General features: G+C 43.5%; 1 protein-coding gene across 1 annotated transcript; it reads left to right on the forward strand.

Moving 5' to 3' along the window:
• Nucleotides 1-335: 335 nt before the first annotated feature.
• On the forward strand, nucleotides 336-7290 carry TOMM22 (translocase of outer mitochondrial membrane 22). The gene is made up of 4 exons (XM_069968920.1): nucleotides 336-494; nucleotides 2842-2960; nucleotides 4227-4344; nucleotides 6015-7290. Exons 1-4 carry the CDS (start codon nucleotides 405-407, stop codon nucleotides 6075-6077), a joined length of 390 nt encoding a protein of 129 aa, XP_069825021.1. The 5' UTR covers nucleotides 336-404; the 3' UTR covers nucleotides 6078-7290.
• Nucleotides 7291-12256: the final 4966 nt, after the last annotated feature.

Raw genomic sequence — 12256 nt, forward strand, 5'->3', positions numbered from 1 at the left:
CTCCATTTGACTCCCAGCGGCTGGAGAAGTTGGATGCAGCCATAGAGAGTCTTGGAAAACATAGATACAGCCATAGGCAACAAACAGTGGGACCATGTTTCTGGGTCACACAGGAATAAGCAATATGCACATGTCTGTTACCCATAGCAACCAATCACCGGACAACTTTCATTTTTCAATAGCATAATTCAAACTGATACCTGAGCTTTGATTGATTGGTTGCTATAGGCAACGAATGGACCCTCACTATAACAGTATTATAAATCCATGCAGTTCTGCAATACGCCACTAGATGTCACTCGCCTTTTTAGCGCTCATACTCTATAGTTTTTTTTATGCCGGTTGTTTCCGGTGACGTAGTTCCGGTGGTGTGACCCCTGAGTGTTCCTGCACGTTGAGAAGACATGTCCTCCCCATCCGAGCTCACCCTGGAATCCCCGCTGAGCGGAATCAGGAACCCAGAGACCGAAGAGGAGGACGAAGATGACGAGGAGGTGAGGCGTCCCGGCTGTAGGTCCCGGCCGCCCTCGTCACGTGACAGCTCCTTGTCTGCTGCATGTCGCCTGCTCCATCCCTACTCCGGGGGTGGGGGAGGGGATTATGTGTGCGGGGGTCAGGCCCCAGTGGTCACAGGTGATATTCTTTGAATATCGGAGAAGAAGCCCCCTTTGTTTGGTTGTCAAGGCAACCGCCCCATGCCTGAGCCCTATATAATAAGGGTGTTACACAGAACATGGCGGGGTTCCTTATCCGCTGCATGAGGTGGCGGCACATAATGACAGGAACCCCTGCTCTCCAGACTGGAAAGGAGACAGCACTTCCTGCAGGACATACAGCGGCTGATAAGTACTGGAAGACTGGAGATTTTTTTCAATAGAAGTAAATTACAAATCTCTGGCACCAGTTGATTTAAAAGAAACACATTTTTGGTGAACAACCCCAGTCCCTATACAGTGAATTTACCATCAGGCCAGGGCTGGAGGCGGGTGGGCGGAAACCCCGACCCTCTATGATACAGCTTAATTGATTCTAATGGAGCCGTGTCATAGAGGGGCGGGGGTTTCCTCCCACTGGGGGTGGGTCGGCCCGCCTCCAGTGCTTCAGCCTGGGCCTGGTGGTGCAGTCACTTTAAGGGTACGTTCACACTCACCGGATCCGCAGCAGATTTCATTTAAATAACTGAACACAGCATCAAATCTGTAACATCAAATCTGCTGCGGATCTGCTGCTGATCCTGTAGGTGTGAACGCACCCTAAAGGAGGGCTCCTAGCTTTACACAAAATGGCCACAAAAATGATATTGACACTCACACACCCTTAACCTGCAAAACTACAACTCCCATCATGCTTGGAGAGACCAAACTAAAGCTTTGGCTGTCCAGGTATGATGGGAATTGTAGTGTTGTAGCAGGTTGTGTGGGAATGGGAATGTAACATGGACTCTGGAGGAGCTGCACTGGAGCAGGAGTAACAGGAGTCCAGAAAACCCCTTTAAGGGTGCGTTCACACCTACAGGATCTGCAGCAGATTTGATGCTGTGTTCAGTTATTTAAATGAAATCTGCTGCAGAAAATCAGCTGCAGATCCTGTAGGTGTGAACGCACCATAAAGGGTTATTCCAGGGTTCTGAAAGAAAAAAAAAAGATTGCTGAAACTATATAAAAAAAAAATAAAGCTGTACTTATCTGCAACAGTCCTCCACAGATCCCACTGCAGCTGCTGTTTGGCTCCTTCCTGTCGTTTTCCTGTTTCCTAGACAGGCGGTTGGAGCAGGACCTACCCACTCAGCCAGTCACTGGCCGCATGGGTGTCCTGTCAGTGATTGGATGAATGGGCAAGTTCTCCTCTAAACCCTCATCTTAGATGTAAGCAGAGATGAGTATCAGGACCAGATGGAGCCCAATGGGAGCTGCTGTGAGTGACTATAATTTATTTATTTATTTTTTTTTTTTTTTTTTTGGGGGGGGGGCGCACAGTCCCAGCAATCTGTAATTATAATTCCTAATTCCAGAATAGCCTTTAATTTGGGTCTAGATTGAAAGGGAACTATCAGCAGGTTAGGCAAATCTAACCTGCTGATAGCCCCATATTGTGCAGAATATGCCGAGGGTGATGGCATGTCTCTTACCTGCACCTGAAAGGAGCACTGCCCCTCTCTCATATTGCAGATCCTCTCCGCTCCATTGATTATCTTTAGAAAGGGTGGGCTGGCCAGAGCGGGTAGTGCTCCTAACGGTGCGCCAGTGGAGTAAACAACTAAGTGCACTGGAATGGCTCTGAGGATGAAGGTAAGAGACATACCATCATCCTCAGCGCCTGCTGCACCATAGGGACATATAAGCAGGTTAGATTTGTGTAACCTGCTGATAGTTCCTCTTTAAAATGCATGGGACCGCATACAGTGGGGGAGATTTATCAACCTGGTGTAAAGTGAAACTGACTCAGTTGCCCCTAGCAACCAATCAGATTCCACCTTTCATTCCTCACAGACTCTTTGGAAAATGAAAGGTGGAATCTGATTGGTTGCTAGGGGCAACTGAGCCAGTTTCACTTTACACCATGTTTGATAAATCTCCCTCAGTGTCTTGATGCAGGCTACTATCAGGACCTTGTGTTTCGGGCCCCAAGAGTTGTTCTGCTAGATGCACTGGAGAAGGCGCTACCCTCCACCAATGCTTGTATGACATCATGTTTGTGGGGTCCCTGGTCTGGATTCATTCTGAGGTCCACTAAAACTGCAGCGTTCAGCAGCCCTTCACATTGTGTGTTTTCTGATAAAAATGATACTGTGATTTATATGAAAATAGCCCGTTGCAGTAATGTCTTTCCCTTTCCTTGCAGCTGGACGAGACTCTATCAGAAAGGCTGTGGGGCCTGACAGAGATGTTTCCTGAGAATCTCCGGAGCGCTGCAGGAGTGACTTTTGACTTCTCCGTTTGTGCTGCCAAAAAATTTTATAGGTAGGCGACTCAGCTAGGTTCTCTTCTAATATGGTAAAAATACATCTGTACGTTGTTGGATCACATGGCTATGTCTTAAAAGATCAGATCCCAATGACCCCCAGTGCCCGGGGGAGAAATATTTGTGGTTGTGTGAACATTGCCCATTAAAGCCTTGTCATTTTTAGAAAACAATTTGACATGCAGACATATCAAAAGTTTTGATGAAATGGGAATGCATTAAAGGGACACTATGAAGAATTTTTTTTCCAACAGTTTATTAAAAATTTTGTTCATTACTTTTATTTAAAAAAATCTCCAGTCTTCCAGTACTTATCAGCTGTTGCATGCCTTGCAGGAAGTGGTGTTTTCTTTTCAGTCTGACACAGAGCTCTCTGCTGCCACCTCTGTCCGTGTCAGGAACTGTCCAGAGCAGAGGAAGTTCTCTATGGGGATTTGCTACTGCTCTGGACAGTTCCTGACATGGACAGAGGCGGCAGCAGAGAGCACTGTGTCAGACTGGAAACAAAAAATCACTTCCTGCAGGAAATACAGAAGTTGCAGAGGGTTCAGACGAACCTGAACCTGAGAGTGCTTGATAAAGACTAGAGATGAGCGAACCTGGAGCATGCTGGAGTCCATCCGAACCCGAACTTTCGGCATTTGATTAGCGGTGGCTGCTGAAGTTGAATAAAGCCCTAAGGCTATGTGGAAAACATGGATATAGTCATTGGCTGTATCCATGTTTTCCAGACAACCTTAGAGCTTTATCCAAGTTCAGCAGCCCCAGCTAATCAAATGCCGATTGTTCGGTTTTGGATGGACTCGAACCCGGTTCGCTCATGTCGTGTGAAACATGTTGGTTGCACGCTGTGTTTGTGTGGACCTATTTTTCCTTGTGATTCTACAATAAAGGACAAGAATTTATGGGACTTGAGTGCTACAGTTTTTCTTTGGAAAAAGTGCTTGAGATTCCCTCATTTTTACTTTAGAACCAGGTGCACCTCATCCTTTTTAGTTGATAAGATACATAGGGGGAGATTTATCAAACATGATGTAAAGGGAAACTGGCTCAGTTGTCCCTAGCAACCAATCAGATTCCACCTTTCATTTCTCAGACTCTTGAGAAAATGAAAGGTGGAATCTGATTGGCTGCTAGGGGCAACTGAGCCAGTTTCCCTTTACATCATGTTTGATAAATCTCCCCCTATACAGTTTTTACCTCGGTTGGAGATCATGCGACATCCAATCTATTAGTTGTGCAAGTAACCTCTCTGTTCTCCGCAGCTTTTCTCGCTCTGCGTTGTGGATAGGCACCACGTCATTCATGATTCTAGTACTACCGGTAGTGTTTGAGACAGAAAAACTGCAGATGGAACAGCAGCAGCAGCTACAACAGAGACAGGTAAGGTTATAGAGAACAGCAGCAGCAGCTACAACAGAGACAGGTAAGGTTATAGAGAACAGCAGCAGCTGTGGTATGGTAACACTTCTGCTGGAAGAAGAAGAGCCATCTAGCACAGGGGTAGGAAACCTTGCCACTCCAGCTGTTGCAGAACTACAACTCATGCTGTCTAAACTAAAGCTGTCCAGGCATGATGGGAGTTGTAGTTTTGTAACAGCTGGAGAGCCAAGGTCCCCTACCCCTGATCTATAGGATATCATACAACATCCATAAATAAATGAACCCTATCTTCTGTCTACTATGGCTGTGCACCAATCTGGAGAAAGAATCATTGTGACAGTTACCCAAATAGGCACTGATAGATATATATATATATATATATATATATATATATATATATATATATATATCTATCTATCTCCAAGAATTTTGCGGCACATCCGTATAGTGAAAAAAGTTGTGGTATTTATTGGTACATCAAAAAGCAAGTGCAATGTTTCAGTCTCATCTCGAGACCTTTCTTTTTGGATTTATTTAGTTGGAGATTTAATCCAATCTCCGTTGCTAGGCACTCCAGCACTGAAACTGGGAGTGTGCTCTATTGTATAATTTTTTTTAATTTTTTTTTTACTGAAATCAACAGAGGTTGTGTTCACAAGCAGTTTTGCAATGTACTTCAGGTTTTCTGTGCTTAAAGGGGTTGTCCAGTGAAAATCTTTCTTTCAAATCAACTTTTTGTCAAATATAGATTTATAATGTACTTCTATTAGAAAATCTCAGGTCTTCCATACTTATTAGCTGCTGAATGTCCTGCAGAAAATGTTTTTTCTCGTGCGTCTTTATTATTTTCAGTCTGACCCAGTGCTCTCTGCTGACATCTCTGGCTGAGACAGGAACTGTCCAGAGCAGAAGTTTTCTATGGGGATTCATAGCAAACCGAGACGGAGTTCCTGTCTCGGCCAGAGATGTCAGCAAAGAGCACTGTGCCAGACTGAAAATAAAACAGCATTTCCTGCTGGACATACAGCAGCTAATAAGTATGGGAAGACTTGAGATTTTTTATTATTAAGAAGTAAATTACAAATCTATATAACTTTCTGACACCAGTTGATTTGAAAGAAAAAGATTTTCGCTGGACAACCCCTTTTAAAGCAACATTATAGATGTGGCCACTAGGTGTCTCCCTTCATTGCGCATGCAATACGGCTGCTGCGCTTCCACAGTAGCAGAGAATCCTGGGGACTCTAGCATTGTATGTTCAGCTCTCCTATTACACAGCACCACAACCTCTGTAACCACACAATGACATTGTACTGACTGAATTGTTGCATAAGATCAGCATGGAGCACATTTCGACAGGACTGGAGACACCTAGTGGCCATATATTTAATGTTGATTTAAACATAGAAAAGAGAGTATATTGCAACACTGCTTGTAATCCCAACCCCTGTTGATTTCTTTAATAATGAACACTGCATCTGAAAGAAGGCAATATACTGTCCTAAGAACCTGGTGTTACAGGGGGAGGCATCTGTTGTCAGTAATGGATCCTCTGTTCAATGAGATGCCTGCTGAGCAGTAATCTCAACAGGACATGTCGGCTTATTGTGAGGCTTGGTGGCCAGTCTACTACTCTACAATAATTTTAAATGTGCTTTTTGTCCCCTTAGATTCTCCTAGGACCATCAACAGGGATGTCTGGTGCTCTCCCTCCAATGCCTGGAAAAGTATAGTTTCCGCCCCTTTAGTCATGTGGAGTTTTTCTTTTCCTTTCTTTTGATGACTGGGAAGAAGAAAGTAGAAGAAGCCGTCTGATCTCTCCTCAGCCGCCCGTCTGTCATGGTGCTCTGCATGTCCTCTCTCCACCAGCCTCGAGAGTAGTCATCTGAGAAAATGGAAAATGGAAATCTGTCGTTCTTGGTCATTGGGAAACATAATGGGAACTTTTCATAGCATGACATGCCACACTTGGAGATTTTTTTTTTTCCTCTGCACTCCAATGTAGTCATTCCTTTATGCAACATTTAATGTTCCGAAAGGTTGTATATAGATTTTATGCAGGTGCCTTTCACTTCTTCAAGGTGGTCAAAATGTTGCCAGAAAAAAAAAAAAAAAAATCAGCTGTTGCCAGAAATTGGAATGTTTGCTGTATCTGAACAGTAAAAAAAAAAAACATGGGAAGAGTTACTTGTAAAATGGCGCGTGGCAGTACCCGACCAGTGACTGTACAATTACTTGTATTCAGTGCCTGTTCACAGAGGAACCTCCTGTGGTCTGTACCAGCGTCATCTGTTGTGTATGTAGACTTGCTAAGTAACGCTAATATTTCACTGTAAGGGTATGTTCACACTGAGGAATTAAAGAGGAAAGTTTTCTGCTTGAAATTCCCTCTTCTGCAGGAATTGGAGTGGAGATGCCCCAATGACTTCTATATGAATTTCATATCAATTCTTCAGGCGGAACAACAGAGAGGAAATCCCATTGAACACAATGGGACATTTCTCAGTATATATTTTACGGACAGAATTTCAAGCGAAATACATGTAAAAATAAGCGCAGATTCAGCTTGAACTTGCTCGCCCATTACTCAGTGTGAATATACCCCAAGGGTGGATTTACTCATGGCATAATTTTCAGAGGTGAGCAAACTACTAGCTGATAAGCCAAGTCAGTGATTACTTTTTAGATGAAAAAGAACTGTTTTACACCATAGATAATTAGAAACATAAGACATGCGTATTTATCTGTGGTGTAAAACTGTGCCATGTATGAATCCACCTTGGTAGGCCCGCACAGGAGAGAAGGCTGTATAGGCACTAGTGTAATACCGCACTAACATCTTCAGCCTCCAGGACCTTTACCTGAAGAGACGATTGTGTTGGAACAGTTCCATGCTTTTGTGTTTTCTATTTTATTTTTGAAAATATTAAATCTAAAAAAAAATTATTCTCACTTGTTTTATTGGTGGTCATAATATGTAATATTACCTATATGATAGACTACATCATGTGTATTATGTAGTGGATAGACATAAGCGCAACTCAGAGTCCAGTCATTCAGGATTTCATTACCAGCGGCTAAAGAAGTTGGATGCCGCCCTAGGGAGTCTGGGAAAACATAGATTCAGCCCATGCTTGAATCGTGCTCATCTCTAATTACCAGTATGATAGATTATAACGTGTATTACATAGTGTAGCTCCACTTGGTCAGCGACTGGAAGACCTGAACAACCTGTTTTGCAGCAGGATAAGAGGGGTTTAGCTTTTGAATCATTCCATACTGCCCCTCCATTGCCTTCAGTCCAGTGACTTATGCCTTAGGTAGCATTCACATGTTCCATGCACAGTCCTGATATACAGATTTGCTGCGGAACAGAATGCGGAGCTCCTGGCATCATGATGCAAAAAGCTTCAAATCAGTTTAAATCTTTGCGCTACTGTACGGACACAGCTGTCTCAGTACTGTAGAGCGGAAACTTAAACTGTTATGGAGTTCTTGGCATCCTAATGAATCATGATGACAGGAGTTCCGGGATTTTATTCCATAACACATCTTCCGTGACTGTATTTATAGAACGTGTGAATGTCCCCTTTAAGGATCAGACTTTCAGAACCCTCCATTGATCAGCTGTTTCAAAGGACTGCACCCCATGTATGAGAAGTACAGTCTCTTCAGTGTTTACTGGCATCAGCACACTTCTAGTAGTGGTGGTGCTACAAAGAGCCTGGTGATGTAATGTAATTGCTGGTAGAACACTGAAGAGCTGTGGTGCTAGTGCCGCAGCCTTGAGAAACAGCTGATTGGTGGAGGTCCTGGTAGTCAAACATGATGTAATATTGATAGCTTATAGTGCCATCAATACATTAGAGAAAGTGACTCCCACTCACACACAAATGCATGTGTCATATTGTCACTATGCAAAGCGCTAGGACTGGAGCTGGGGAAGAGTAGGGTGGTTGCTTAGTCTCACCCTAATGCCAATGCCCTTTCTGCAATAAGATATATTCCTGGAGTTTCACTTTAAGAAAAAGATGACCAGTCACTAGGTGACATTCCAGATAAGCGAGCGCCGATCTGCTAGATTGGTGCTCACTGGACCTATTACACAGTTCTATAATTGTGCAGCAAGGGCTGCACTGACATCCTTAGGGTGCATTTACACAGAAATTTATTGGACAGATTTTTGATGCAAAAGACAGGAATGGATTTAAAAAGCGGAGAAATCTGTTTCCTTTATGACCTGTTCTCTGTTCCTGGCTTTGACTTTAATGATCTGTCAGATAAATGTGTGTAATAGGGCCCTTAGGCTACATTCACACATTCAGTAGCCTCACGGAACATGAAATGGCTGTAATGGACTCTCCCCTGCCCGGGCAGCATCTGTAATTAGATGCTGGGAGCGGGGGAACTGTACAGTTATGCGCCACGCTGTAATGACAGCGCCGCACAGCTGATTCATTACAGCACAGCGCATATCTGTACAGTTCCCCCAGGGGAGAGTCCATTACAGGCATTCCAAGTGTAAAGGCACCCTTAGAGACAAGTATCACTTGTTAAATCTCCCTATCAGCGATCTGCCTTTAAGCCCCTATTACATGGGGCGATCTCCGGGAGCAAGCAAGTGCTGACCTATTAGGTCAGCGCTCGCTTGCTCTCCATTCCCTGCTCTCTTCCGGCATTATAACACACACACCAACAGCAAGCAGGTAAATGTGGGGGGGGGGGGGGGGGGGTGCACTGGAGACCATAGTAGATAGCGGCTACCGTAGTAGTTTGGCTTTCATCATGTTAAAAGACAACGACCAGCCAACACTGAGGGACACAGGGCACCGGAGGGACAATGAGCATTCCTCTGCCATCATCCTCTCCAGCAGCCACAGCCCGCACAGCTCTGGGAGTCGGGTCGTGACATCACCATTTCATCCAGGAAGTGACATCACCATGTTATCCAGGAAGTGAAGCCTTGATGCAGTAGTAAGTGCAGGGAAAAAAGCAATTTATGTGCATTTCCCATAATAAGTGTATATTGGGGATTTGTTTAACTTTAATAAAAAACCATGTAGATATCCACCCAGGCACCAGGAATCACTGTAAGGGACGAGATCACACACCAGTCTTATATTCTTTCTTTATTTTATATTTGGATAACAAAATACATTTTCTCTGTAAACAAATAGCACAGAAAATAGCATATAAAAGTTCAACCGCTTTAGATTTTCTGCTTCTGCGCTCTATATCCATAGAAAATGAACTTCAGAGAAGTATAGCTTTTACAGTCTAGATCATACATGCTGTAAGAACATTTACCAATAAGGGTCTGGCCTCCATGGAAACATTACGTGCTCTGCAGCCATGATACATATCGTACGATATTGACGCCAATACCGTGAACCAAGGGGGTTGTGAAATTGTATGTGTACATTGTTGGATTATTATTTTCTTTGTATACATATCACCATTTCCATACACCCCGTTATTGGCGTCAGTACCGCAATACTGCGAGATGCAATAACCGTGCCGCAAAAGCAAAAAATAAAAAATAAAACTAACAATAATGGAGCACAGGCTAGTTTATTAGATCTATATAGAGTCCGGATTAATCAGGAGGTCTTATAATACACCAGTTCCTGCAAGGATATAACATGGCATAAGACCAATCAGCTTGTAGTATATCGCTGCAACCATAGTTTATTGCAACCTGTGCTGGTACAGAAATTCAGCACACAAAAACATACAAAAAAAAAAAGTTTAAAACTTACTCTAGTGGACAAGTAGGGAACCTTGGCTCTCCAACTGTTGCAAAACTACAACTCCCATCATGCCCGGACAGCCAAAGCTAAAGCTTTGGCTGTCCGGGCATGATGGGAGTTGTAGTTTTGCAACAGCAGGAGAGCCAAGGTTCCCTACCCCTGCTCTAGTGATTCTATACTAATGCCATCGCCAATTTAACAGCATTGGCGACAGAGACCTTGCAGCTCGGCGCTGCTCTGTAACCGTGGCCTGCGGGTCAAGATCAAATCAAATAGTCAGAATCCATCTACAAAGGTTTCTGCTGAAATCGCTCCATCAAACCATCTACGCCTAAATAGCAGCACTGAAGGACGTCTTCCTAAGTCACGTGCGCCAACAATATTTCACCCAGTTAACTCAACCATAACGCAACACCTTACTGAAAGCTTTGCAGGAACTGGTCTCTCGTAAGACCATGGTAACGTAAGGAAAACTGGAACTTAAGGAAACTATTTAAGACGTGTTTAACATTTTAACAGGCAGAAAGTTTAGTGTTGACAGCAGACCCCAACCCCCCACCCCACTCCCTCCAAAATGTGTCATCAATGCAGATAAAGACCCCCTCGCCTCTTTTCCTTAAAGGCCAAGTAGGCTTTTGCAAGCACTTTTTATTATTATTGCCCATATGTATCGGAACATAAGGGGAGATTTATCAAACATGGTGTAAAGTGAAACTGGCTCAGTTGCCCCTAGCAACCAATCAGATTCCACCTTTCATTCCTCACAGACTCTTTGGAAAATGAAAGGTGGAATCTGATTGGTTGCTAGGGGCAACTGAGCCAGTTTCACTATACACCATGTTTGATAAATCTCCCCCGAAGACTTTACAAATAGTTATGATTAAGCTCCTAGGCCGATCCAGGTTTCTCTATGGTTACAGAATACAGACCAACAGCACCAACGCTGCTTTCATGTGTTCTGTATTACTTAGAGGAAATATCTTGGAATAGGAAAATGTAGCATTGCAGCTGAAGTGAATGGACCCAAATTGTAATACCGCAAACAACCTGAGGACACATGTGGCACTGTTTCTGGAAGAATTTGTTTTCTATTTTTGGATATTAAAAGGGGTCCTCCCATTAACTGTGCATAAGATAGAAGATAAGGGTATGATGGTAAGGGTTCAATGGCTGGGAACCCGCTTTATCTCACTGCAAAACCTAGTGCAGCACTCATCTATGTCTGGCAGCAACTACTGCCTCACTCTAATGGGGACCCAGGACCCCCATTCTTAAGATTATGGAGGTTGGGGGGAGGGGGGTGTCACAGAGGTCAGATTCCCTGCAGTAGATTAATGGTGGGACAACTTCTTTAAAAAGGTTATTACACCAAATAGGAAAATGGTGGGAGGGTCCTACTGCTGGGACCCCCATCCAACAATAGTAGTGCCATTGTTTGAGTTCTCTAGAACGTGCCCTGCTGCTCCAGTAGCTACCAGACTTCTAAACACAGCCGAGCATTGTCATCACATCAGTCCTATAAAAAGTGAACATGCAGGACCACCACTCTATTCACAATGGGAGACACAAGATCCTTATTCTCATGATCCAGGGGATCCAATGATCATACACTCATTACCTATCCTAAGGCTGGGTTCACACTGCGTTTTCTGCAATCCGTTTTTTCTATCCGTTTTTTTGCAGAAAAAAACGGATGCATTTGTAAAAAAAAAACAGATCAAAAACGGATCAGTCTTTTTTATAATAGAAGTCAACGGAAAAAAGGATCAAAACGGATGCACACAAATGCATCCGTTTTTTTCATTGCAAAAACGCAGTGTGAACCCAGCCTAAGAATGGGTTAACTGCATTTTTTCCTAGATGCATTAAATCAGGCGTAGGGAACCTTTGGCCTTCCAGCTGTTGCAAAACTACAATTCCTATCATGCCTGGACAGCCAAAGCTAAAGCTTTGGTTGTCTAGGCATGATGGGAATTGTAGTTTTGCAACAGCTGGAAGGCCAAAGGTTCCCTATCCCTGTATTAAATAAATAAAAAAAATGCTGCAAAATTGTACATACCCTTTAAGTATCTCTTAATCTGCTGACCCTTACTGAAAAAATACTGGCTTCAAAGATAAAAGCTGCTTTCCTGTAACAGAACTCACTTTGGTCGAAATCTCAT

This window comes from Dendropsophus ebraccatus, chromosome 4 (assembly GCF_027789765.1).
Source record: "Dendropsophus ebraccatus isolate aDenEbr1 chromosome 4, aDenEbr1.pat, whole genome shotgun sequence".
Lineage (NCBI taxonomy): Eukaryota > Metazoa > Chordata > Amphibia > Anura > Hylidae > Dendropsophus > Dendropsophus ebraccatus.

Coding starts and splice junctions, on each gene's coding strand:
- TOMM22 (XM_069968920.1), top strand. CDS start 405: ATGTCCTCCCCATCCGAGCTCACCCTGGAATCCCCGCTGAGCGGAATC. Junction 495..2,841: donor AGGACGAAGATGACGAGGAG/GTGAGGCGTCCC, acceptor CTTTCCTTGCAG/CTGGACGAGACTCTATCAGA. Junction 2,961..4,226: donor GCTGCCAAAAAATTTTATAG/GTAGGCGACTCA, acceptor TGTTCTCCGCAG/CTTTTCTCGCTCTGCGTTGT.